This window comes from Cololabis saira, chromosome 15 (assembly GCF_033807715.1).
Source record: "Cololabis saira isolate AMF1-May2022 chromosome 15, fColSai1.1, whole genome shotgun sequence".
Taxonomy (NCBI): domain Eukaryota; kingdom Metazoa; phylum Chordata; class Actinopteri; order Beloniformes; family Belonidae; genus Cololabis; species Cololabis saira.
In genome coordinates, this window is record NC_084601.1 from 2,799,779 (window position 1) to 2,827,490 (window position 27,712).

A 27,712-nucleotide genomic window follows, 5' to 3' on the forward strand; every position below is an offset into this window, starting at 1 on the left:
TAAAAAGTCGTCTGAAAAATAATTATTCCAGTGAAGTATAGATAACCAAAATTTCTACTTAAGGTAACGAAGTATTTGTACTTTGTTACTGGACACCTCTGGGTAAAGGGCCCCCTGGATAAGTTGCCAGTCCGTCACTAGACATGAGGTAGGTACACATTCTTTAAGCCAGACTGTCCTCCTGTTCACTGTTTGTGACAATATGTAGCTCACGATATAAACTAACTAATGAGGGGTCACCTTGCACATAAGCTCCAAAACTATCTTCAAACATTGAGCTCCACCAGTGAGTATCATTACCAGCATCTGCGTTTCCCACTCATGACTTCAGGCGGGAAATGTTTTATGGGAAGCAAAAAGATGATTATTCAGACATGCATTGTAATGCAGATGCAAATATTAAAATGCAGTGAAAATGGCACCTCGAGTAAAGCACCATTTACTCAGATGTGGCTTTGCTCTCCAGATGACCCCCGAATTTGAGCAGCCTTATAGAAATGGATGATGTAAATCTCCTTTTTCCTGATGCCTTGCAGCTAAATTACAGCCCACTGTTTCAGTTGAAAGAAAAAGTGAATCTACTATGGAAGGGAGGGAAAGCGTCAAGGCGACATTGCAGACAAATATGTCAAGGCTAAATATAAGCTGTTTAGCATTTCCTATTTTTGAGTATCATCCTTGCCCCTGTCAAATTTGTTTTCTTGTTATTTAGCCTCACAAGTTTATATTTTTTACCTCCTTGAGAAGTATGGAAATAGAACAGCCGGCAACTGCACTTTAATCATCTTAAAAGAGTGGTGTTTGATGTACTGTACCTGCAAATCACGTCTATATTTAGAGAGCGGCACATTTGCCAGAGGCTTTAATGTGGCAGGAGTTCAAAATTGTGTTTCTTGTTGCAGTATTATGCTTTCTCATCTTCTTTGAATTATTTTTAGATAACATCTTTGTTTTTTTTCCCCAAAGGTTTAGAAAATTACTGTCAAAAGTGCCAAACAAAAGGAGAGGGTTGTTTTGCTCATTTGCTATAAATCTTAAAATTACAATCATTTTTGAATGCTATTCAAAAAGAAAAACATACTAAAATTATGTTATACAGATTTTATTTTTATTAGAAATAAGTCACATTCATTTTGTGCTGTGAAAACTGTACATTAACAGGTAAAACATAACATAAAAATCAATGTTTGGACAGGATAATACAAATGGCTTCTCAAACTGGAGGTATGAGAAGGTTCTGGGGGGAAGAAATCTGAAGGGACGGGGGGACTAGCTGGTATTACGTCCGGTTGAGTTACAGGAACACACCGTTACAGAAGACAAGAGGTTCTATTACCCTTCGCTAAAGAGCTGAGAGTAATAACAAATATCCTGAAGCACGGTAAGGAGATAATCATAGGCTATCATTCATTCTATGTGATATTCACTTTATAGAAGTACAATTATCTAGCTGTCACAGAGGCCTCCAAATATGGAGTCGTGTGCAAACAAATCTCTAGTGAATAAATTCTTTGAATTACTAATACAGATTTGTTATACAATATTCTCATAAATCATCTATATGCTCTGCAAATGTGAGGAAGATGGTATAAAATCTTTTTGAAACATCAGTAAGAAAAAATTATTATCATTCTTGCTTGAGCATCAAGCACCCATCATATTGCACTATTTCACACTGATGGCTGAAAACACAAATGTGTTGAAGTCTTGAGGACTTGCACTGAAAGTCAAATCAGTGCCAGGAGCCTCCGTTCCGTCCAATAGTCCTGCAAGGCTGAGAAACAAATGGGCGATGATGAAAGGCCTCACTGATCCCCTTCCAATCCACATGTGAAAACATGGAAGAGGCTGCATCTTATTCCAGCGGAGAGAGGAGGCAGAGTCTCCCTCCCTCCTCGCTTTTTCATTCAGCTTTTTCCCCAGAGTGCACTGCTCTCCCTGTGCAAGAGTCTGTGTTCATCCTGGTGCTGGAATACTGAAGAAACCAGGAAATGCTGATTAACTAATCAACACCTCCATCACCACTCAGTATGTTTTTCCCAATGCGGTCAATATTGGCTCACAACACATTAAGGATGCATTGAATCCTTTTGTTTTTGGGAGAATTGCGTTGTAGAAACAATAAAATGTTGTGTCTGACAGTCATGAGGGTACATTTAAAAAAAAAAAATAAATAAAACTATAGCATATGGACTTAATAATGTCAAGTAGAATGCTAAGAATCACTGTAATAATAAATACCATGGTGATAAACAACAGTGACAAGTACTATCAGTATGATTAAGCTTGCCCTCCAGTGTATGAGTCTCACTTTTGGCTCAGGAGTAGCTGTTCCAGGTGTAAAACAGAACTAACACACAAACTGACAAAACTAAATCAAATAAAATATAATATGTAGTAAACCACTGCACAAAAACAAAAGTGTGTGCTCATCTACCAAAGTGAACGGTATTGAAGTATGAAAATGGTCCCTTTCTCTCTTGCCTTGACTTGTGTTGGAAGGAAACGATTCTGCGTGAGCAGTCAAGAGTTCCGGCCGCACCCCCCCCCCAAGAAGCAGGGAGGACGCACCGTTTCAATGTTAGTTAGATTTTTCTTCAAAGTTAAGTTGAAGGAAGAAAAGAAGCACTGGTATGTCGACCACTTCTTCTGTAAACCCAGACTGCAGGCTTCAACCAAACTCCCAGTGGAGCGGGGATGGAACCAAAGACGGCCCCGGTCCGTGGACACCACGGCCCTCTCCGTCGACGGCACCGACCGTCAGAGCACTCTGATACCAGTCCACACAGAGAAGCTACATTAAAACAGCCCGTCGCTATCAACTCCCCTTCCTCCATCACTTCCTCCTCTCCTTGAAGACATTGATTCTGGGACCTACTTTCTTACTTCCTCCCTTTGTTGGCTTGCTCTACTCTATCCATACAGGATCCCTTTCTCAAACCAAAAAGGTTGCCCGAGGTGAAATTAGGTGGCTTTGCTCGGCCGCCTTCCTTCTCCTCAGACCTCCGTTTGCAGGTCGATAATGTCCTGCCCCACCAGGGGGATGGGGGTGTTGCCCTTTTCCCACTCCACAGAGTGCAGCTCCAGCGGGGAGGCGGCCAGGGGCTCCAGGTCTTTCCGCACCCATGCGGGGGGCGACTGTGGAATTCCCCGGACTCCCTCCCAAGACCTCTCCATAGGGGGCTGCTGCTTGTCCTGTCGAGACGGAAAGAAAAGACAGTTTTAGCATTGACGCCACTCATCCACTGTGAGCAAATCCTGATTTAATCAAAATGAAATGAGCTTCATCAGAGGCAATTTTCTAATAATGAGACCCATTCTGTGGTGTGGGTGTAACACTCTTCCTCGGAGGCACATGCACTGATAATCTTATCTGATGCTGCGTCTCGTCTATGAGGCATGCATTTTTGACATAGTGAGGTTTGTGTATAAACACTCACGCTGTGGTTCGTTTTGTCACTTCCTCCTGAAGACACACTCCATCTTACAGACTGTAGGAAGGAAGAAAATACATCCTTAGTCCAATGACCTCATGTTACCAACAATCATAGTTCAATACACTATGTGGCACATCTTTTAAGGTCATTTTCATGCCATATACAGGACTGTTTCAGAAAATAAGAATATTGTGATAAACTTCTTTATTTTCTGTAATGCAATTAAAAAAAACTAAGATGTCATACATTCTGGATTCATTACAAATCAACTGAAATATTGCAAGCCCTTTATTATTTTAATATTGCTGATTATGGCTTACAATTTAAGATTAAGATTCCCAGAATATTTTAATTTTTTGAGATAGGATATTTGAGTTTTCTTCAGTCCTGTATAATCTATTGCTAAAAAATAGCAGAGCCTCGGTATTCATCTTTCCTCTGTATCCCCTGAATATCAATGGAAATGGGTGAAGAGCGTAATTTGATCAAGTGTTACCTTGCTGTCAGAAGCAGGAGACTCTCTGTCTTTCTCAGCGTGATGTAACTTCCTGTTCAGGTCCTGGAACATGTTCTGATGGCGTTTCTTGGTATGCATTATTTTCTTGAGTGGAAAAAATAAAAAAATCATGTTAAAAATGAATGCTTGCTGTGAAGCATATTGCAGACACGACATGTCATTTGAAATGTTTTCATAGACTGTAAACGTCGCAATATTCACCTCGAAATCCAACTCAGCGTACCGGGATTTCTGTCGCTGTTGAGAAAAGAGGAAACAAAAGCAAGGTTGGTTTAGTTTTAGATTTGCCTTAGAAACATTGTACAATGTTAAATAAACTAAATAAGCTATTGATGGTTACCCTGTAGCAGGAAACTGTATGAAGGTAAATTTGTGTCTTTAATATTCAATCAAAAAAATGTTGTTTCATTCAAAAAAAAAAAAAAATATGTTCCATAATAAAAACGTTCACTTCATTTAAAAAAGCAGTTTCAATCAAATGAAAAAAGTATTTGAATGCAATAAAAAATATTTGATTGAAATGTTTTTTTTTGATCGAAGTGATTTGTTTAATTGAAAATATTTCAATTTCTTTGATTGAAGTATAGTTTTTTGGGGTTTGGTTCATATTATGAGTAAGATATTTCTGTATTTATAATTTAAACAAAAAAGAAACTGTTTTAAACAAATAGAAAAATGTTCATATTGAAAAAATGTAAATGCAAAAACATATTTTGTATTTAAACCTTTTTTTTATTAAAAGTGTTTTTTTTTTTATTGGAGCGAAGTTCTTTTTTGTTGAAAATATTTTGTGATCTTTTTTGTGTTTGGGCCATATTATTAATAGGACATTTGTGTCATTAATATTCAATCTCAAAAAGAAAAATGTATTTAAAAAAAAAAACAGAAACATTGTGCAAGAGTGCTTGAGGCGACCGTTCCCTCTCCTCCTACCTCCAGGGAGCTCATGGACAGTGTGGAGATGGTCTCGCTCTTGGACATCATGGAGTTCATGGACTCGAAGGTGTTCTCCAGGCTGCTGTGGGTGATGTGCGACTCGCTGGACATGTTGTGGATGTTCTGGATGGGCGAGTCTCTCTCGGAGAAGGAGACGCTGACCTGGTCCGGGGGGAGGGCCTTCATGCCGAAGGCGGCCTGGGGCTCGGCGAAGGGCCCGCCCAGGTGCATGAGCCTGGCCTGGGGCAGCTGCTCCACGCTGATGTTGTACTTGGTGGGGTCGTCTTTGGGCTTGGACCTCAGGGTGGACGTGGTGTTGGGCATGAGCACGTAGCCGCTGCCGTCGGGGATGCTGCCCTCGGCGTGAGCGCGGGCCAGGTCTGCGTCCAGCTGCTTGAAGAGCTCCCCCTCGCACACGTACACGGGTTTCCCACCGGACGGGTCGACTCCTCCCGCCAGTCGGCTTTTCTCTCTCTTTAAGGTGAGGGTGTGGCTGGAGTACTCGGGAACCGCCTGCATGTGGCTGCTCTTGGATGGGAGGGTGTGGAAGTTGGAGCTCATGGGAAGAGGGAGCTGAGGAGGAGCCATCTTCTCTTCAGACGAGCTCATCATTCCTTTAAAAAGAGATTGTAATGTAGTGTTAAAGCCATGCCACGTCTACAAACTGGGTATTTATGCAAGAGGACATGTTCTAAGTGCATTCACAGGAACTGAAATGCAAATAACACCAACAGGAAAAAGCTTCTATAAAAATATATTCACCTTGTCTGTTTGAATCTCCATCCTTTTCGTTATCAGACTGCTGATGAGAAGATAAAAGAAGAAAGAGGGAAAATATTCCATCAGTGCTTAATTCATGCATTTATTCATTTAGGAGAAAATGTAAGAAGCACTTTAGACATTTAAAAAGACAATATGCCAGGAGCTTTACCATCAGCTGAGACTGGCCATGAAGGGAGCTGCCAGAGTCTACGTTTCCGTCGTCCTTGCGGTCGACTACTCTGCACTTCACAGCCTCTTGAACCTGAGGAAACGGATTAAGTCCATTCAGGAAATGTTTTTGCTCGAATAACCAGATCGAAAAAAAACCCAACAAACACTCTCTCTCCAAATCCTTTTCATTCTTTCTGTCAAAATGTTTTCCCTCACCTCTCTGCGCAGGATGCAGTGAACCATGACGATGATGAACCCCTCCAGGGAGTCGAAGACGGCAAAGAGGATCTGGAAGAGGGCGGAGCGGCGGTCGGTGATGGCCAGCACTGCAGACATCCAGGTGAGGGCCAGCAGGGGCAGGACCACACACGAGCTCCACAGTGATGCCCTGCATGCAGGGAAAGACAAGAGCAGACTCGTATAAACTCCTGTTTTGTGATTGTGAGGCTTAGATATCCGAGAACCATCGTCAATAAGCCTGTAACTGCACTGATGAGGCCAATAAACACAATACTGTACTGTGTAGGGGAAAATCAATGACACCTACCCGGCTCTCTCCTTCAGTTTCACGTCGGTGATGCCGTCCTTGGATACCAGTTTGTTGAAGACTAGAATACCAATGACCATATTCACCTATTGAAAACAAAAAAAAAAAGAAATATATATAAATAGATGAGAAAATATAAAAACGGTAATGCTTTTATAAGCATGCCAATCACTCTAATGGATTGGGACACCAAAGTCATAATACGCACCAAAACAACCGCTGCAGCAGGGCCAACGAAGGAGTAAAGGAGTCCTCCCTCAAGAGACAGCCAGCAGCTACATTAGAAGACAAAAACAATTATATTAATGTTTGAGTCAAGCAAACATTTTTGCAGATGAAATGAATACTAAGAGGACAAGGCGAAAACTGAAGGCTGAGATTGGACTTACTAGTTGACGGTGCCGTATCCCTTAGCTTTGGTGAAACCGACAGACACAGCCACCACCAGTGCAGGGAGCCCTGTAACACACACCGTTTTCCACCGCAATTAAAGCATGTACAGGACAGAAAGTTATAAAGAAAACTCATGTTCAAAAGTAAAAAAAAAACCAAGACAGGGAAGAGTCTTCTTACCCCAGCCCAGGCACAAGAAGCGCTTGCGAATAATGCGGTTGCGCAGACGACCAGTGACAGCCATGTAGGACTGCCAAGCTTCTGTCAGCACCCAGCAGAAAGACGAGAGGAAGAAGAAGTGGAGAAACGCAGCTACAAGAGTGCACACCACCTGCAAGATTCAAGATAAAGGAGGGAGAGAGGTTAGATGATCAGTGAGAAATCAGCCGCGCTGCTAAGTCCACAAGACCTTTTTAACCCTTGTGCTGTCTTTGGGTCAAAATGACCCAATTCTTCTCTCCTTCTTTCCTCCTGCTCTCTCCTTCCTTCTTCCTTTTCTCTTTTCCTCCTTTTTAGCCTCCTTTACTCCTTTTTCTTCCTCCCTCCCTTTCGTCATTTGTTCCTTTATTACCTTCTTTGCTTTTCCTTCCTTCTTTCCTTATTTTCTCCTTTCCTTCCTTCTTCCCTCCCTCCCATCTTTCATTTTCTCCATTCTTTCCTTCCTTTCTCCCTTCCTTCCATCTTTTCTCCCTTCCTTACTCCCTTTCCTACATCCTTCCTTATTTCCATCTTTTCTCCTTTCTTCCTTACTTCCTTCTTTTCTCCTTTCTTCCTTCTTTTCTCCTTACTTCCTTCTTTCCTTTGTTCCATCTTTTCTCCTTTCTTCCTTACTTCCTTCTTTTCTCCTTTCTTCCTTCTTTTCTCCTTACTTCCTTCTTTTCTCCTTTCTTCCATCTTTTCTCCCTTCCTTACTCCCTTTCCTATGTCCTTCCTTATTTCCATCTTTTCTCCTTTCTTCCTTACTTCCTTCTTTTCTCCTTTCTTCCTTACTTCCTTCTTTCATCTTTCCTCCTTTCTTTCTTACTTCCTTCTTTCCTTCCTTCCATCTTTCCTCCCTCCCCCCTCCCTTAACCCAAAGCACAAGGCTTAACCAGAGGTTGGTGTTGGGGAGAGGAGTAACCCACCTTGTTGCGAGCTTGGGTTTGTCCGACCAGAATGAGGGCGTTTGAGCAGATGATGGAGAGGCAGAAGTTGATGAGGATAACGGAGCGCTCCGAGCGGATGTACCTAAAGGATTTGGGAGGAAGGAAGAGTTTAGGGGTGAGTGTGAAGGAGAAAGGAAAGACAAACACACACACTGTACGATATGAGAGGCTGACATAGCTGGACTTTGCTCGTAGGGGTTACTTACTTCCACACGGAGACATAGATGATGATGAGGAGCAGCAGGGTGAGGGAAGAGACCCCGCAGCCAACGATGAGAGTCACGGATGGGAGCAGTGCCTTGTCCATGATCTACAAAGAAAAGAAACAGCCTCTTAGATAAGACTCCAAACCCACATATGCAATCATGCAGAGGGCTCACCAGCAAAACAACTCACACAAGCTCTCACACACACTCACACACACACTCACACACCACAAAGAATAGGAAGCCTCTGGATGTGTGCGCTATCTGGAATAGCAGACGGCTCCCTGAAGGCAAACAACTGAATGGCACAATTAGGCCATTGCTCTGGCAAGGTGACGCCAAGGTGAGTGTGTCAAAAAGATGGAAGTACAAACTAACAAGCAAGCCCGGGTCACTACGATACTCCACTGAGCTTTAGAGTCAACCAAATGAGGTGAGGAGGATACACTATTCTATTAATTTATTTGAGCTGCTACACTAAAGGCTCTAATTACCTCCTCTTCAGGCATCCCCGCCCCCCGTTTCTTCTTCATTTGTGCTTATCAGCAGCTCCTTACTAATCCCTGGATGGAGAAGCAGGTGGACCATTATCACCTCTGCATTAATCTGCCACCACCTGCCTTCCTGATCTCTCTCAGCATCTCAACAGTTGCTGCAGCCAAGCGGACGTGACCATCGCACGTCTCAAGCAAACCCTGGCACTAAACTTCCGGGCAGATCAACTAAAGGAGGGGTTTTTTATTGCCCGTCTTCCCTTTTGCTCAGTCACACAGAGGGCCACCGAAGAAGACGGTCACCGCTGTACCAAACACATCTCAACTCCTCAAGACTTCACAGGAGCCTCACTCCTTATTAGCTCAGGCAAATACGCAGGATTTAATTTCTGGTTTCACCGGTTTGATCATCCTTGGCTGTCTCACACCTACTTCCATGGCTTTAATGGGGCTTTGAGTTAATATAACATCTCTGATCAAGTCGTGATTAAAAAAAAAAAAAGGAGAAAAAAGGGAAGTGACAGTTGTTTGGGCTCTCTTGTTGTGATCACATCTTAATACTGTGTTGAGAGGACGAAAGATGGAAAACCACTCTAGTGTCTCCTAAAGCTGGGTGGAAAAGTGTCCCGGAATACAATAAATCTTATCAAATTAGCTCTGGCAGTGGGAAAACAATTGGACATGGCTTTGGCTTTGGTTTGATTTATGAAGGTGGTCCTGTTTTGCATTTTGCGAGTATGGGTATATTATCGTCTCTGCATTGAAGCAGCCCTTGAATGATTGTTCTTGCTCTCGATAGGTGTAGTAATCTCTAATATTAAAAGACAGATGGTGAAGTCATGCCCGTGGCAGCCAAAGTCTAATTTAAGTGGCAAATTTGTTTCGAAATCACCATTAGTAGCACCCTGAAACAGATGGCAGATAGAATAGAGTGGTAAGTTGTCTTTTTTGCTGCAGCTTTCTGGCATATCTGGGGTATAACATGCATGTCCTCTTCCCTCTCCTCTCAAGCTTTGTATCTGGGTCGAATCCTGCTCCACCGGCCACTAAGTGACATTCAGACAGCCAGTTTGACCCAAATAAAAGCATGTCTTTTTCTTGTCCTTGACTCAATCACATGACAAAATGTGCAGAGACCCTCATTTTTCTTTCTTTTTTTTTTTTTTTTAAAGAAATGCACTATTAACAGCAGTCAAGGGCATTTGCTGTTTTAGCCTAGGTATGCGGGCTTCTCTCGAGGGACCGTTACATTTTTAAAACATGAAGGCACGATGAATGAAATGCTGCAGCATCTCTGTGTTTTCTCTCTTCACATCTTCTCACTCCTCGCCATTTCTGCCCCTGGATTCTGAGGTGTTCCGCATGTGGTTTTGCTGGACGGTGTTATTGAAAATGTCCAGAGCTCACATCAAAAGGAGGGATGGAGAGGTGGGTGGGAGGAGAGGGGTGGAACCATCAGTGCATGACCAGACGTCTGTCTCTCATTGGTCTTCCTTGCTGGCATTTTCAATCTTGCTGCTGTGGCCGAAGAGGAAGGAGGAAGAGGAGGAGGAGGAGGAGGAGGAGGAGGGGGTAATCGAGAATTCAGAGAATATTGGCAGACGAAATGATCGTCTCAGCTCCCTTTTTACTGTGGAAGCAGGTTGAGGAGGGGGAATGTGCAGTCTTCTGGGATGTAAACAACAGAGTTCGTGAAGAAAGAGACTAATTTTTAGCAGCAGAAAAAAGTGCAGTATAAATGAAGCTATTTTGATGCACTGAAAAATAAATTTACTTAAAAAAAAGGTCCCCTTTAAATAAACCATTCCCTCAAAACTATTAGACATCTGTTGATCAGGTTTCAGAGGAGTCAAACAGGCCATTTCCTCTGTCCTGGGGAGGGGATGTGCAGAAATGAGAGGAGAGGAGAGTGTTTTTCCCCCTCCAGCATCTCAGTTATTAAAAAGCACAGAGGCTGAGTTTTCGCTGCAGAAGCGGTTACCAAGGCAACTGGGCAGTGAGCAGCCTTGGAAGCTGCACAGTCTATAGGGGAAAATTACACATTGTTTTTGCGCATGAAACAGAGCCATGCATAATGATGGACTCGGGTAATCAATGCACAACCAATGCAAATCCCCTGCATTATAACTCTGGATGGAAATACGCATAATCAGAAGTTCAATACTGACCAATATAAAGGCAAAACATATCCCCCCTCCACCCCTCAGTGGTTTAATTAATATATTGGTTATCGCGACTATTAAACCATTTGCTACTAAAAAGCAAATTATCAATCCTGTAATAGAATGCATATAGTTTTGTCCTCTCATGTTGCTGTCTGACTGGATTCTGCAGGTAATTAAATCAAATCTACAGCGCACGCCAATCAGGGAGCCGTGGCGTTTCTAGTGTGAAACAATCGATTTCTTATTGCCATCAAATTGTTCTGATTTTTGCCTCTCGATCGGAGACAAAGAGCTCCCAGTTCGACAACAAGTCCATCACATCACACCGCATCCACACGCACACCCGCCGCAGGGGACGTTTAAAGGCTGATTTATGGTTCCGCGTCACACCGACGCACTCCTACGGGCCGTGCGGTGCGCGTCGACGCGTTCCTTACGCCGTAGGCTACGCGCGTCGATTTAACGCAGAGCCATAATTCAGGCTTCGAGCGCATAAGAGCGGAAAAGAAAAAGCACCCATGTTGCAATCAGACAGGTGACTTACCGAGTCCAAGTCGATGCGCGATAAGATGGCGAAGGTGGAGAGGCTGTCACACACGCATTTGGTTCGGGAGGAATGGACGGGCACGGCTCTGCAGCTGCGAGCAGACCAGGACCCGAGCAGGGAGGAACTGAGGAGGAGGAGGAGAGGATGGAGAGAGCAGTGAGGAGAGGGGGCTCAAACACCTGTCACGTGAAGGAGTCTGGGTGCAAAGCTTGGTACATTTATGATGGGAGAAATAGGTCAGTTTATTATAAACTACAAGCGTTATTTTTAAATGAATAACTTGTTTGAGGAAACTAAAATAGCCAACTTCAAATGCTCATATTGCATCCAAGGTTTTCTTTTGATGCTCGACTTTAATATCAATGCACTTAATAGTCGTCTGTTCAATGCTTAAGAATGATAGATCAACGTAAAATCTTCATCTTTGGCATATTCTATATAATTTCTCTTAAATAAAATATGAGAGCATGCCCAGCTTATTGGGGGGAAAGGACAATGTGTTCCCTTGTGAAACAGAATGCAGAAGACATCAAGTCAAGAGTAAATGGTGATAACTCCACTTTCAGAGAATCTACACTGCAGTAATTGTGGATTGAGGAGCAGATGCTGCAAGCAGAGCTCCCCCGGGCCCTGACTGACTTATGAATACGAGAGGGCGTCATAGTCAGCAGCTCCGGCCTGGTTCAGTGTCACAGGAACACAGCCACCACCACAGTTTATACGCCACTGAAACGGGCTGTATTATAATGTGTTATGTTGCATGTGCACTTGTGACTCTTGTTTGCACAAAAATGTGCAGATGATTTTGTCTTTGCAACCATCTGGACATAGTCCAGTGGTGGATGAGCTAATGGACCACTTCCTGTGATCACAGTGCGCTCAAACATCTGCAACTCAGCAAGTAAACACTGAACCCCAAACCTTTCCTCTGCCGTTGCCACTATCCCTATGCTGCCATTAATCACTTCCTGTCAAAAATGAATCTAATTTGACTAAAGGCACATCATCCTCCCTCTGAAAGTAGGGAACTTAATTAAATGTTCTCTGTTGTCTTAGTTCTGCTTCTGCTTGCACTTATGTGGAAAGGTGTGGTGGGGGGAATGCAGGTGCATTTCCTTTCTTATTCATGCTGAACAAGTTCACAAATCTATTTAAAATGCAAATTGTGTTTTAGAGAGGGGTATTACAGGACTTGGGGATGACTAAGTCAAGCCAAAGCATTACACAGCCCTCATAAGAATCTAGTTAATCCAGATTCTGTCAAAGCCAAATGAAGAATCACCCAACAGGAGCCAGAATGGACCATTATGGGTTTCCTTTCTGAATATGTGCCAAGCTGGAAGTATGTCAGACAGTTTAACATGGCTTTCGGGTGATGTGGTTTTTATTTATCACCCTTGTCATAAATGACCGACATGAAAAATGGGCGAAAACTAATTGCTGTCTCTCTGAAGAGCATGAGGCTTTAAAAGGGTTGAATGTTCATACAGTATGTAGTGGCATTTGCATGACTGAAAGGGCCTACACATTAGGTGATTAATAAAATACCCTCCAAATCAGCTGACTAGATATTACAGGAACGAAAAAACCAACAACAAAAATGGAGTAACAGTAAGATGAACATCCAAAAGGAGACACAACGGTAGATAACACTTACGATTCGCTCTCGTCCCATGAAAGGCATGTCTCATTTATGGTTCCCTGCAAAGAAGAGATAGATAGACAAGATAGTGTGAGGAATGTCTGCACTAAAAGGGAAGTGTGTAGGCTGGGACACCTTACTACAAATGTGTGAGATGCAACAGCCTTCTGGCAGTCAGCTGCCCACACTTCTCACCGTCACTGCCCGTTATACATGCACACAACTAAAAATGGCTTCTTATGAGTGGCAGATACTAATTATTGTGCATGAATTCAAATAAATAGAATCATCATCCAGTTCTGCTGTGATCTTTGCCTTAGTTAGAGCTGCCAAAATATATGTAAGTGTCACAGTGTCACAGCAAATGTCAGTAAAATGTCAGGTTCCGTGTGCAAACACCCAGAGGGGGGCTGATTATTTATATATAATATATATATATATATATATATTTTTAGAAGGCACCATGTGTTTGTTTAATCATTAGGGACTCACATTATGGAGATGGGGGAACTCAATCTCGACGGGAGACGTCAGGAGAGCTGGGGTGGGCTTGACGATTACTGTCACCACCTTGGAGTTGAGTATCGTGGTGTTACTGTGAAGAAAGAGGACATTTCAATGTCAGTGCACAGTCAGAGGCATGTGTATGGTCATAGAGCAAAGATAAAATCATAACTGAGATAATACACGAACACAGAAATAATATGTTTTAAATGTAATGCTGCCATCTCGTGGCTACAAAATATATTGCATGGGAGGAAATTCACATTCACATAAAAGCAAAGAAATTGCATTACCTCTGGAAGGACATGATTGAAGCAAGGTTTCTGTAGAGGACTATGCCAGTCACAAACGCATCATTTCCATCTGAAAAACAAAATCCCCCACTTAGATTCGACCTCATCGGCATTGGTTCACCTCCTTGAAAGACATGCCAAATTCAATTGATCTTACCAGACTGTTTGATAGACAGAGCATCGCGGGACACAGTGATTTTCTCCTCAGACGTCCTGACCCAGTCCAGCATTCCCCTCCAGCCCTTCACGGGGAAGGTGAAGTTGGAGCTTGTGGTCGTAGGACGCTTGTGGATGCTGAGCACTGAGAGACACAAAAGTGGACAGAAAAGTTAAGAAAAATCCATCAGAGGGCTTATACTCCAATGCAACGTTTCAAAAGTAGGATTGCCTTAAGAACTGACTGAGACAGTGTCAAGGACTTTTGGATTCACGTCTTTTGTATCTGAATTAATTTCCTACTAAATCCAGTCAGAATGTCACCTTCACTGAGCCGGAACGGCCGTACTATTCACAAACGCTTCAGCGTGTAACGTCTACATTTCATGCTCAGTTACTCTTCCCATATTTGACAGATGTATACATTTCTGCCAAAGCCATACCGTGTATCAGTTATGCCAAATATACTCAAACAACTTAGAGACAGCAAGATGGTGCAGCTGGTGGATTTGACAGTGTGTCAGAATGATGACTGGTGCATTCTGCTGACTCTGATTAAGATTGATTGACTCCCTGTAAATCTTTATGACTCGACAAGAACAGAGATCAGGGCTCACCTAAATTTTCGGTGACTTCGTAAATGTCCTGAAAGCCGCTCATTTGCATACCGATCATGTTCACAAAGTTCTCCACAAGACGGAGGAACTCCTTGATGCTGGCCCCCATCTGGATTAGAAAAGAAGAAAGAGATGGACGAAGAAGAGTCAGAAATATGTGGCATAGCAACATTCACCTAGTTCCACTAGTACAATAAACACAGCTGGTTTAATTTTATCTATTAAAGTAAGTCTAGTGTATGCTGATCACGTTTCATTTATAGGTAGTCTATCATTGCAGAATTCCAGTCAGTACTTGTTCTTTTAGAGCACATAGCAGCAGTGGACTGAAAAAAAAGGAAGAAAAAGAGGACTTCTGGCTGCTATGCAACCACAGAACTTCCTTATGGCCATAAATGGGCAGACTGTTGATTCATACTTTTTTTTTTGTCCTCTCCTCTTCAGCCAAGGGGAGGGCTGCCTGGCTTGCGTGTCTCTGACGCAAAACTGCAGCAATGTGGGTGCAAGGTGTGCGCTTGCATGTGATACGCTGTCAACGTCTAGTCAGAAGAGCCATGAGTATGTAGGATGTCATGGAAACGCACAGATTTTCCCTGATATAGTGATGCAGTGCCCTTGGTAACTCGCACTCCTACTTTCAGCTTGCATACAGACATGTGTTTGCTCTCCACTGTAAAGTTCTGGGTCATATCTTTAGCGTATATAGATAAAGCAACAGGTGGTCAGATCGAACAAAGTTCAGATTGTTGTAGGATGAAAAGGTTTAGACAAATATGGAAGTGATGTTACTTTAAATTCCACACATCTAGTTTTATAATTTCGTCTTGCACTTGTCAAATTTGATCTCCTTGTATCGCAGCATGGAGTGTTAATGAGTGGAAGTTCACCACTTGTCATTTCCTCCCTAGCCCACTTTGAAACATGTTATGCAATACTTTGCAGCCCTTTCTCTACTCGTCCTTTTCACACTCATTCCTTTGACAGAATCCCAACATATCAGATGTATTTTCTCCCCGTGCTCATTTGTACTCTTGCTCATACACCCTCGTATCACGTACCAGCTGTGCCTCCTCCCATTTGTCACGATGTTCCTCCTTCAGCAAGTTGCTAATGGTCTGCACATAGTTCTGCGGATCATTAAATAGAAGCAGAGGTGTGAGACGACACCACATCCAGTATGATTAGATGTTATTTTTGGTTCAGAGATGATGAGAACGTGTGAGCTGTATTATATTACTTCTAAATATATGCACACTTATTTTCAAGCATGAACCAGTCCTTTTCCAAGATTCCAGCTTACCTCAACGTCAGCGTTGCTCAGCCTCAGCCGGGTCCCCTTGTACAGGTCGGTGGTGTTCTTCAGGATGTCCATGACGGCCAACAGGTCCCCGCTGTACTTGGCCCCTTCATCGGAGGAGAATCTGAGGCGTGAAATCACCTCAGCAACGCCATCCACACTTTGTCCAACCTGAGCTTTGGTGGTGTAGTCCCTTGACTACAGACATAGAGACGGGATGTTAATCTTAACTTGGACTGCACATGAGATAGGAACATTTTAACTGTTTTTCCAGGAGCTTACCAGCATCTGAATGTTCTCATAGTTCTTGGAGACACACTGGATGTGAGTTGGGTTCTCCCAGGACGCGAGCCCTACAGCGTCCAGACTGCAGCGACGCAGAATCAGACCTGTTGATAAGAAAAAGTAGATGTTTTGTTTCTGGAAATGTAAGGTTGACAAACACTTTGAAGAGTCGTGATAAAAAGACAGTCCAGATCTCGCATTGCTGTCCAGGTTCTCACTGTACCTGAGGCGTCGGCGGGGCAGGCGATGGCAGCCATGTCTCCAGCAGGGGTTTTCTTCCAGACTACATCTCCAGTGTTCTGCTCGGGGCAGATTTCATGGGGCTCTAAAGAGTTTAAAAGAATCAGAAGTGACGTTATTATCTGTTTGATTCTGTATTGTACTGTTTTGCTATTTCATCATGTTATCTTTGTATGTTTGTATAGATATACGTATTATATTTATATCATAGTCATATTATATTTATATCATAGTTATATTATATTTATATCATAGTTATATTATATTTATGATAGAGCTTACATTTGGTATTAAACAGGTTATTTTTGTAAAAATTATATATATTTATTTATACAAATTAGTGTATAGTGTAAAAAGTAAATACAGGCATATAATTTATGTTTAGTTGTGGAAAGGGGGTGGGATTAAATAAGTTTATACTTCCTCCCACTCCTTTCCGAACATGTAACTGAAAGATGTGTTTTTTTTTCTTTATGAGGTGGAATGCCCACCTGTATTTGTTTCTCTTATCTTTTTTCTTGTTTTTTTTATATACATGTTCGAAATAAATAAAAACGAACGAACGAACGAACGAACGAACGAACGAACGAACGAACGAACGAACGAACGAACGAACGAACGAACGAACGAACGAACGAACGAACGAACGAACGAACGAACGAACGAACGAACGAACGAACGAACGAACGAACGAACGAACTGTGACTTCATTATCAGTAAGAAACTTACCAGGGCATCTCTTCTCATTGCAGCGTCTCTGCTCTCCCATTTCCCCAGGGCATGGTTCCCCTCCGAAGAAAGGCCCCTCACACACTCTCTGTCTCTGCTGTGCACCGCCACCGCACGTCCTGCTGCAGGCGGCCCAAGAGCTCCATGGATGCCAGTGTCCATCAACTGCAGAAAGAGAGAACCTTTAACACCACAATCTCCTTTTCTGATTCATCTGGATTTTTTCTTTCTTTTCAAATGATGATTTTACCAGGGCAGTCTTTCAGGAAGCAGTTGGCTGTCTCTTTCCAGCCCCCGTGACACTCTGAGCCCCCGTAAGACGGCCCGTTGCACTCTCTGGTTCTCTGCATGGTTCCGTTGGAGCAGGAGGTGGAGCAGGGATTCCAGGCAGACCACTCATTCCAGGATCCGTCCACTAGAGAGAAGCAGAGGAACATGAGAGTTACAGCCCGTGGGAGGATGAGGCCCAGGCCAAAGGCTTCATGGCAAACGTACGGATCCTATTTACATTTCACATAGCCTACTTAGTCTGAGTTTAGGTGAAACAGAACATTAGAGCTCAAAAGCTGGATGCAGTCATGGATTGGTGTTCTTCAGTAGTTGAGAGGATAATTATACACACAGTACACACTAAAGGTTTGGACACACTTCCCCATTTGTTTGAATGAGAAGGTGTCTCCAAACTTTTGGTCTGTACTGTACAATTTACAATTGCAACAAGATTGAATTGAGATTAAGAAATCCCTTTAACAATAACTGCATGTGTAAAAGATGACCATGAGAGCAAGTTGACAAAACACTGAAAGGAAAAGGCAGCTGTGACTCTTCCTTGACAGAAGGTGGGTTGGTGGCAGAATGAAAGACATTTCAAAGTTCTCAGCGAGCGAGTGACCATGAACACTGAGTCACATTCAGGCTGTTATAAAGTCCCTGACTAATAACCACAGAGATATTGTTTTCTGATGAATCAGATGCAATTTCAACCTGCTGCCCCAGCTGCTGTTTGCGATGATGGTAATGCCATTAAAGGTCTTAATTAGCTCTACAAAATGAATCATTTAAGTGAAGAGCTAAGCATCAACGCTACAGTTATCTGGAGCTACATATTACTGGGTATTATTGTCAAAGAATAAAGCTGAATGTTTAGATATTTAGGAAATATCATCCGTCTGTCTCAGAAAATTAGAATATTGTTATAAAGTTCTTTATTTTCTGTAATGCAATTAAAAAAACAAAAATGTCATACATTCTGGATTCATTACAAATCAACTGAAATATTGCAAGCCTTTTATTATTTTAATATTGCTGATTATGGCTTACAGCTTAAGATTAAGATTCCCAGAATATTCTAATTTTTTGAGATAGGATATTTGAGTTTTCTTAAGCTGTAAGCCATGATCAGCAATATTAAAATAATAAAAGGCTTGCAATATTTCAGTTGATTTGTAATGAATCCAGAATGTATGACATTTTTGCATTACAGAAAATAAAGGACTTTATCACAATATTCTAATTTTCTGAGACAGTCCTGTACATACATACGACTTGCACCTTTAAAAACCAATCAAACACTACTCTACACCCCTGAATCTTAATCAGTAACTCACCTGGGCAGACAGCAATGTTGCAGAATTTAGTTTGTCTTGTAGGGCCGCGGCATGGCTCTCCACCGTTCTGGGGCTGCTTGCATGTGCGGGTACGGTCACGATATCCACGGCCACACGTGGACGAGCACAAGCTCCAGGGGGTCCACTCATCCCAAGCTCCATTAACTGCACGCATGGAACACAAAGGGTCATTGTGATGAAGAACATTATAGTATACTTAAGCAATTCAGGATCTAGGTCTGGATTCAGTGGAGACATTTGTGACTTTTGTGAAGAATTCTCCACTAGGTGGGGCAATCATCCACACAACCTTGTGGTACTTATAGAGAGTTTTAGGCTACCTCATACACCACACACCTGCACCAAGATTTCAATATGTGAAAGCTCAAACATGCGTTCCCAACTATTGCTTCTTGTTATCTACTTGTTCTTTGTTTGTGCTGAATACAGGGAAATCATTAAGAGATAATGGCTCTCCCACTTATTTTGTATTTCACAAAAACCAAGTGTGAAATACAAAATATATGAAATACACTCTACTTTTCTCTTTTCTCCTCTCGTCATGCAAACAGCAGAGGGAAGAAATGAGGCACCCACCGGGACAGACAGCAGTGTTGTTGCATGGCCGGTTCTCACGCAGGGGTCCAGTGCACTGGGTGGTGAAGGAGGAAGATGCACAGAGACGAGAGCGGCTCTGCAAGCCCTCGCCGCAGGATACTGAACATCCACTCCAGGAGGACCACTCATCTGCCTTAGTATCTGATACATAAGATAGATCAAAAATACATTATTATAGACCTTCAGCACTCAAAGTGATTATGATAATGTTTCGTTATTGCAATATTCGGCACTATTGTTTTTTTTATTTGTATTTTTATCCACATCTTTAATAAAGAACCTTATCTTATCCCACCTGTTTGAGTGGCAACGGATCCAACGTTGGAATCATCTGCGTTTTCTCTCTTTAAGCCAATAATGGCCCTCAAACCCTGGCTTCGGTTGCGCTCTTTGCCTGAGAGAATTAGAAAATTGCATGATGATTTGCATGAAATTGGAACCACCTGCAGCACTGCTCCAGATTCAGCCATCTAACTACAGGTGGGCTTACCGATGCAGGGCTGGGGGTTGCAGGCACGGCCCTCCTCCACTGTTCCCTCGCACACACCGTCTTCAGGCTGGCAGGCTCGGCTGCGCACCTGCACTCCACCGCCACATTCCTGGCTGCACACAGACCAGCGGCCCCAGCCAGCCCAGCCTTCTGCAGGGGAAACGGGAAGAGAGGAAATATTGGTTAAGGTCGGAAACTAACAATACTGCATGGAATTACAGTAATCTGAAGCAAGATCACAACCTCTGTGTAAAACTGTGCACAAAAGCATTATTTAAACTTTTACAAACTCTGCATTTATGAGCAGGAGGTGAGAAATATTCTTCTTTTGTGCAGAGGATGAATAAGGATATTTTTCTTTTGTGAGCAGAACTGAGCTTTCAAGGTGACGTTTAATTTGAATTTGACTGTTTGCTTTTTAACTTCTGAGAGTGAAATGAGGCCGATCAGCGTGTGAGGCTGACTGGTGCGTTGCTATGACAACCTAAAGTGCAGCGCTTCGATTTCTGTTGCCAGCTGACTGTGAAGTCTTTGTGTCCTTTTTCGATTCCTCCCCAATCTAACCCACTAATGTGCTCTCTATCCTCCAGACTCCTTGACAAACACCAAGCGCAACAAGGCTGCCTGAGACACACCGGAGAGCTGTGCGCTGTGTGAGGTTCAGGAGGCATCGCCATTTAGGCCTAGAGATGCACTGGCAGATTCTGTAACAAGTTTAATTTACTTTTCATTACTTTGTGGCAGCACAGTGCACATCCTCTGCCAGAGCTTCTGCTCTGCAGACATGGGTCATTACCCTCAGCACCTCCTGAAACACCCTCTTAAAATGTTGGATAATAGCAAAGAGACAGCCTGTAGAGCCGTGGGGTTTGGAGAACATGATCCCTCCTCTCTAGTCTGTCCTAGTCAATGTTACTGCATCACAGTAAACACAACCCAACATGCTGTTTTTGTTTTTTACCTCTGAATTAGCTTCTTAGGATATTTTTCTCTCTTACTTTTAACACTTGCAAAGGTTTACTTTAGTTGTGAGTGTAATCAGTCATAAGTAGGAATGGGCGATATTTTACCGTTCACGATGTACCGTCAAAAAAATTCTCCACGGTAAGAATTTGTCATCTCGCGGTAAAAACGATAAATTCTCGTTGATGACATTTTTGTGTAAAGCTGATTTATGGCAGGAAGGAAGAAAGAAAGAAAGAAAGAAAGAAAGAAAGAAAGAAAGAAAGAAAGAAAGAAAGAAAGAAAGAAAGAAAGAAAGAAAGAAAGAAAGAAAGAAAGAAAGAAAGAAAGAAATGGGCCAGAAAGAGAGAAAGAAAGAACAAAAGAAAGGAAAAAAAGAAAGAAAGAAAGAAAGAAAGAAAGAAAGAAGGATAAATTCCCGTTGATATGCGTTTGTGTAACAAACTTAATTTAATTTACACTCAATGTAATTGGTGTAGTTTAGTAGTATTCAGTATCTTTTAGAGCAGTGATTTGGCTCCAAAGACTGAATGTGGAGATAGATTTATAGTTAAAAAGGTGGAGTTGAATTGGTATTTTTTTTTATCGTAATTTTTATCGTTATTAGGATAAATGCCAGAAATGATCATGATACATTTTTTAGTCCATACCGCCCATCCCTAGTCATAAGAAAAACTTACTGATAATCTCAGCATCGCGTCCAATGTCTTTGGGAACAGAAAGGCATTTCTCCACGTAGACGCCTCCCCTGTAGCAGCTTCCTGGCTTCCTCTTCGGGGCCTCCCAGCACTGGCAGGGGGTGTTCATGATGCCACAGGGATGATCATGGGTGCTGCTTGTCAGGCATTTCTCCAGCCACTGGCACAACATCTGACAAGCGGGCATGCTTGGGTTCCTCTTCCCCACCACCAGAAACTCAGCTTTGAACTCACTGACATCATTGTCGCCCTGCACCATCTCCACACCGTTTCTCGGGGCCACCTTGCGGATCTGCAGGAACTGCTTGCTCGACTCCAGGTAGGTGACGGTTGTGGACGCGTCGCACAGCCGGACGACTTCATCGAAGCTCTCCATGCCCAGGTAGGTGCGAGAGGTCTCGATGAAGGAATCGAACTGGAAGGTCTTGATCTGGCGAGGCGTGCAGGAGTCGGTGGGCTTGGTGATCTTCATGTAGACGGTGTAGCGGCGGGGATCGGGGTTCTGCAGGGTCCAGGAGCACGGCGTGGAGTGCAGGGTGGACGTGGAAGAGAACACGCCGAAGAAGCGACTCTGTTCCAGGGTGGCACAGGTGGCAGAGGCCGGTCCAGAGGGAGTGCAGGAGGTCGAACCGAAGAAGAACAGGACGAGGGCCACGAAGGGCCCGATAGTAAGTGACCACGCCATTGGGTCTACTTTGATAGAGGAAGGTCTAGATGTTGAATCTGCAGTTGTTGTTGATTTAACAAGATTGTTTCTTTGACTTTGTTGCAAGTTACTGCACTTTTTTCTCTTCAGATCTCTTACTACTCTTCACAACCCCTCTGAGGATTTGTAGATTTTAGTCTCTCATGGTTGTATCAAAGAGGGATCTGCGGAAAAAACATGGAACAATCTGTTAGTGTCCTTGCAAAAAAAAAAAAAAAGGGAGGGGGGTAGAAGTTTTCTACAAACACAATGCATTGTTTTTCCACAATATTCATGAGGTGCATTTTAATTGGACCTATTGTTAAGCTAATATTTATGCAACAGGGATCTGCTACTGATCTGTATCACAGGGCTTTAGGGTGCTCAGTGATCTAAAATGCCCTGTTTTCTGGGACATAATTGCTACGCAGTGCAATTACAGTCCTCCACAGCAAGCTGGTATCTCCAAGCTTTTGCTCTTTCCTCCCACACACTGAACTGTGTGCGTCAGTCTGACGTCCACAGACGCTTCGCCACTGGCAGCCACACATGCTTAGTAGTGCCATTATTTGTGCAATACACTCTTCTTATTTAGCAGGAAATGGTAAAAACAGTCCACTCCTCTCCATGGTGTGGAACCATTACATACCCTGCAGTGGCATCTCAGAAATGGCTTCAGGAATATTTCCTGCATTACGTATCGGGGCATGAACTGAAATTGTGTAAATGATGGTATCTTTGCATACTGAGGTGAATGCATGTGCGTTAACAGTTACAGCATTCTGCAATGTAGTCTAATTATGCATTTCTGCAAAGAGAGATTTATGCATTCGAATTACACTCTTTATTTTTTTCACATTCTTTTTTTCCACATTAATCTCCATGCAAATATGCTTTTGTCTAAACCTCACTTTCTCAACGTTGCAACTTCTTTTGCTTGGAGTGAAGGAGCAGTAGTGTTTGTATTTATCTGAACCAACACAAATAACCAGCTCTTTGAAATAACTCTTTGGAGCCCAGAGGGCAGGAATAAACGTTGTTGCTCGGCAACATCTTTCAGTAAGTGTTTGTTTTCTGCTTTCATTGTCTCTACTGTGAGTGATGCATACAAAGTGATACAATCTCCTGTAAGAGAATAATGTATGCTCAAGAATTCAATGATTTAAAAAAATCAAGGAAGCTTATCTTTTATTCCAGGCTTTGCAGTATATGCTTGGATGTAAATGTGACTGTGGGGTTAATCATAATCACTGCAGAGGCAGAAAAATTGATGCCTAGAATGATAGTCACCTGCACTTTTCATGCACAGAAACTCATAATTACGTTCAGCGCTTCTCTCCATCTTCTCTCTTCCTCCCTCATCTCTCTCTGTGAACAACACAGCAAAGAGCTCTCTCTTGTGTCTGTGGGTAACTCCCCCGCCCCCTCCCCCCTGCCCCCTCGACAACCGGAAGCTCCATGAATGGGCATCTCAAGAGGAAGGGAGTGAAAAGAAAGGTCCAGCTGTGGCAAGAACTCTCTCTTCACACTGTCTCGCTCTCCCCACCAACCTGTCTGTCCCTCCCTCCTGCCTATCTATTTGGTTTTGTAAAACAGCGTTTTTTTTCAGCGCTTGCAGTCTAAAGAGCAGGGATTTTGTTGTTATGGAGACAAAATTTCTTTTTTGGATATCACTGTGGAAAAGAAAGTGTCATATTCACCATCTGTGACGTGCTGTTTTTGCATGGAAGCGGTTACAGTTTTGGAAAAGCCTGCCTCATCACAGTTTCACAGAGCCAACAATAGATGTTTAAGCAAGAGAAACAATGATGTAAAGCAGGCACTTGATATGATGTATCATTATAATTGGGGATAAATGTTTTGAGCCATAAAAAGGTGAAAAGACTTGCAAAACGGACTGAGGTACATATGGACATTAATACAAATAGTAGCAATGTCATGCAAACAAATAGCTATCCATAAAATCTGCAGATGAATAAGTTCTTTCTCATCTGAGGAATCTTTCATCGTTGCATATGTGTAGAGAAACTGAGTAAGTAGGTTGATATTGGACTGTAGGTTGATAAAGACAGATATCAGCTTGTCAGCATCTACTTATTTTCTTAGCAAGGTGCTCTCCTTTTGCTGAAGTAAACTGAAAAGAAACAATTTTGTAGCCTTTAGAGATCTATCATAGCTTACATTTTTATTTTATTCACCTTGTGCAATAAACTAGATTAATAAATGGCTTAGTTGGAAATATTTTAGCACAGAAAATATCAAACAGCCACTCTTAAACCACTGCAAAATGCTGACATGAACTCCCTGCATAGGGAAAAGCCTCAAATGTGCATGTTCAAAGAGGAGTCTAAATGACATTAAATAAAAATGCTCATCTTAAAGAAAGCTTGATTTGACACATAAGGTTAAGTTATCTTTTTTCTTCAACAAAAAGTGAAGCAAATTTGTCTAAACTTGTATCAAAGGAATAAGTTCTTAATTTTAACTACAAGAGGCTGTGAAATCTTAGTTGCTTGAGATAATGGAAATGCATCGGCAGTAAATCACAGTAATATGTTATTTCGCATTGAATCCCATCATTCCAACATTTTCAACACCCAAATCTGTCATGCTCTTCAAACCATAGAGCCAAATCACTACATTATATCTAGCAACCTGTTGCCTCAGTGAAACTTTCAGCTGCAGTTCAGTTAGATTGCCTCACGCAGTATGAACTGTAAGAGAGGAGTACTTCTTTAGCGAAGCAGTAAAACTTTCAAACAGCTGACATCCGAAAGGAAATTGACATTGTAGAAACGAACAGTGTTGCACACAAGGAGCTGAGACAAATGCAAAGAGAAGTGCAATGAATGCACATGTCACACACAGCTCCGGAGAAGCCGATAGGGAGGTGGAAGTTTCAGCACCACGGACAGCGACACACAACTCTCAATTGACATAAACTGGTACAAACTTTGATGCTGACAGACAATAAACACACAACTTAACACTTTGAAAAACACTTTCTCTTTAAACAGTTATTACACAGTCAGAACACACAGTAATATTGAATAACGGCCAGATATTGAAAGTTGAAGTTATATTGGGGGAAAAAAATGGACAGGAGCACTGATTCTTTGCACATTTGACAATTCTACAGCCATAAAATCAAAATAAATCCAGGCGGCCTGAATGTAATTACAGATATAGGAGGGTTAACCAAGCACAGTCAGATGAAGAATATATCACATTCTTACCTTGAAAAAGCGTCTTTGCAGCCTGGCCAGTGGCTCTCTAACCAGGTCCAGGTCCAGCAGTCTCGGATCTGGACTCGGGCAGCAGCTGCTGAGTTTTCTCTCAAAGTCTCTCAAAGTCTGACTCGACTCAAAGTCTTCAGATCTGCGCTCTGGCCAAAAACTTTCGCAGTGTTTGGAACCGCTGAAAGAAACGCGCCAGGTCCAGCCCGACCCGAGCTGCAGGTCGATCCCAAGTTTCAGTGCAGTCCACTTTCACAAGCAAAGAACAATTTAAAATGACTCTAACCAAACTCCAAAGAGTTTACTACCAACTTCGTTTAGCTGCTATATCCAGAAATACTGGCGTATAGCGTGAGTGACAAATTGTGTTGAATCGGAGCTCCAGCAGACAGTCCTAGTAGAACCAAACGCTTGTCTTTTCTCTCTAAGCTCCAGGATAAATGTTGGTACTTCTACTCCCGGCTTCGGAGTCTTCTTGCTTGTGGTCCTTGCACTGCAAGTGGGTCCAGTCTGTAGCTCGTGGCCTCTCCTCAGAGGTATTTATCCAACCCCGCCCCCCCCCCTGCTGGAAGCTGGAGTCGGTGCGTGGATGATGGAGTGAATGAGACAGCAGCAGGACTCGGGGGGGGTGCGGGTGTCAGCACGGAGGAGGGAGGGAGGGAGTCTGAATCCGGAGGGGAGGGGAGGAATCTGTGCAAGAGGGACAGAGACAAACGATTATGCACACCAAACTACGCAGATATCAACGCACGGCCAAAGGTACCGGAAAGAGGATCAGAGGAATACATTTGCACACACGGGGACGCAATGAGAAGACGAATTTGTCTTCGGATGAATAGACATGCCTGCGACACATGGAATGATCTACACACACGCACTGCACGTAAAGATTTAGTTGTGGCAACGTTATGGCATGCCAATTATTATGAACAATGATTGTAATCGCATCTGGATTCGTTTAGGGGTGCCTTTCAATCAAAAACTCTCCAGATTTATTCACCTGCGTGTTCTGGGTATTTGGGTTTTATTAGTAATTGAAGTTATTAAATCTTCATGGGCGGGTGTTTTTTGTAAACCCATTTGTGCAATAAAAATTAGGTGCGTTTTTGCAGACACATCGACAAGCAACTCGAGCAATTAAAAGTGGAAAGGAGTTGCAGACAGTGCGGTAATGCAGGAGAGCGTGCACGGGCGTGCGGACTCCCTCTTCCCCTTCCTGTCTGTAAAGGCTGATTTATGGTTCCGCGTTACACTGACGCAGATCATCGGCGTAGGGTGCGCGTCGCCGCGTACTCTACGCAGTAGGCTACGCCGTCGATTTAACGCGGAACTATAAATCAGCCTTTACCAGGTAAATACACACTCACACACACAACTACACTCGCGCACACAGGAATAGGTGTCCCTCCCTCCCTCCCTCTCTCTCTCCCTCTCTCCAGCCCTCTCTCCCTCCCTCCATCCCTCCCTCCTCCTCTCTCTCCTCCAGGGGGGTGTGGGCGGATCTGGGTTGTTCTCGAGGTGTGAGAGGGATAACCTGACGTGGGTGTCTTACTGCTGCTGTAATGCTGGCTCGCTTTTCCTGGCAAAGCTCCACGCGTGGAAAAAGAAAATAGATTCGAATTAATGAGTGCTAGGGCAGGAAGTGTGGAAAAGAAGAGCTAATAGTGGTGGTCAGCAGTCATGTCATTTTCAACAGAGTTCCTGAGTTTACTCAGAAGTTGTGGGAGTGGGGAGTCACGTTTTATCCGCGGTGATGAGATTGGAAGAGGCTTCTTCTAGAATCTAGGGGGATATCTCCGCATCCTTTGCAGAACAACACAACATATAATTGGTTTTCCTTCGGGGATTAATATAGTTGTGTTTTTTTATTCAAATATAGTTTTTTTTTGGTTTATGAGACAGTGTTTAAGAAAAACTCTCTTGGCGGTAGAGTTGACCGTGGACTCAGATTAGTCTTCATGTAAAATGTATAATACAGCCATATCATTACAAAAAGTCTTCAGATAAATTCATACAATTTCAAGACCTTTTGAGCTACTGAAACATTAGATGGCTAGATTTTGATGTCTTCTTAAAAACGCTGTATAAATTTGCATTTGTGTAATTGTTTTTTTTAATAAACATGTTTATATATATATATATATATATATATATATATATATATATATATATATATATATATATATATATATATATATATATATATATATATATATATATATATATATATATATATATATATATATACATACAGGTCTGTCTCCGAAAATTATAATATTCTGATAAAGTTCTGTAATGCAAAAATGTCATACATTCTGGATTCATTACAAAT

The 27,712-nt window shown here is 42.6% G+C and overlaps 1 protein-coding gene across 1 annotated transcript; it reads right to left on the reverse strand.

Annotated features, from left to right (window-relative positions):
- Positions 1 to 1,145: 1,145 nt before the first annotated feature.
- Positions 1,146 to 22,144, reverse strand: LOC133461001 (adhesion G protein-coupled receptor B1-like). Its single transcript, XM_061741748.1, has 31 exons — positions 21,442 to 22,144; positions 19,799 to 19,948; positions 19,604 to 19,702; positions 19,288 to 19,449; positions 18,691 to 18,855; positions 17,334 to 17,498; positions 17,084 to 17,248; positions 16,338 to 16,439; positions 16,112 to 16,218; positions 15,833 to 16,027; positions 15,591 to 15,659; positions 14,533 to 14,641; positions 13,917 to 14,060; positions 13,760 to 13,829; positions 13,455 to 13,557; positions 12,978 to 13,021; positions 11,318 to 11,444; positions 8,115 to 8,218; positions 7,888 to 7,990; positions 6,944 to 7,094; positions 6,760 to 6,829; positions 6,579 to 6,645; positions 6,371 to 6,456; positions 6,040 to 6,211; positions 5,822 to 5,914; positions 5,653 to 5,692; positions 4,888 to 5,504; positions 4,156 to 4,191; positions 3,934 to 4,038; positions 3,441 to 3,491; positions 1,146 to 3,195 (listed from the first exon to the last, which is right to left on the reverse strand). The coding sequence occupies exons 1-31, from the start codon at positions 22,142 to 22,144 to the stop codon at positions 2,998 to 3,000; spliced, it is 4,572 nt and encodes a 1,523-aa protein (XP_061597732.1). The 3' UTR covers positions 1,146 to 2,997.
- Positions 22,145 to 27,712: the final 5,568 nt, after the last annotated feature.

Excerpts from the sequence above, each read along its gene's own strand:
- LOC133461001 (XM_061741748.1), bottom strand. The coding sequence starts at position 22,144 with ATGGCGTGGTCACTTACTATCGGGCCCTTCGTGGCCCTCGTCCTGTTC. Across the intron at positions 18,856-19,287 it reads CAACACTGCTGTCTGTCCCG|TTAATGGAGCTTGGGATGAG; the intron begins GTGGGTGCCTCA and ends CCATGCGTGCAG. Across the intron at positions 3,492-3,933 it reads CTCCTGCTTCTGACAGCAAG|TCTGTAAGATGGAGTGTGTC; the intron begins GTAACACTTGAT and ends TCCTTCCTACAG.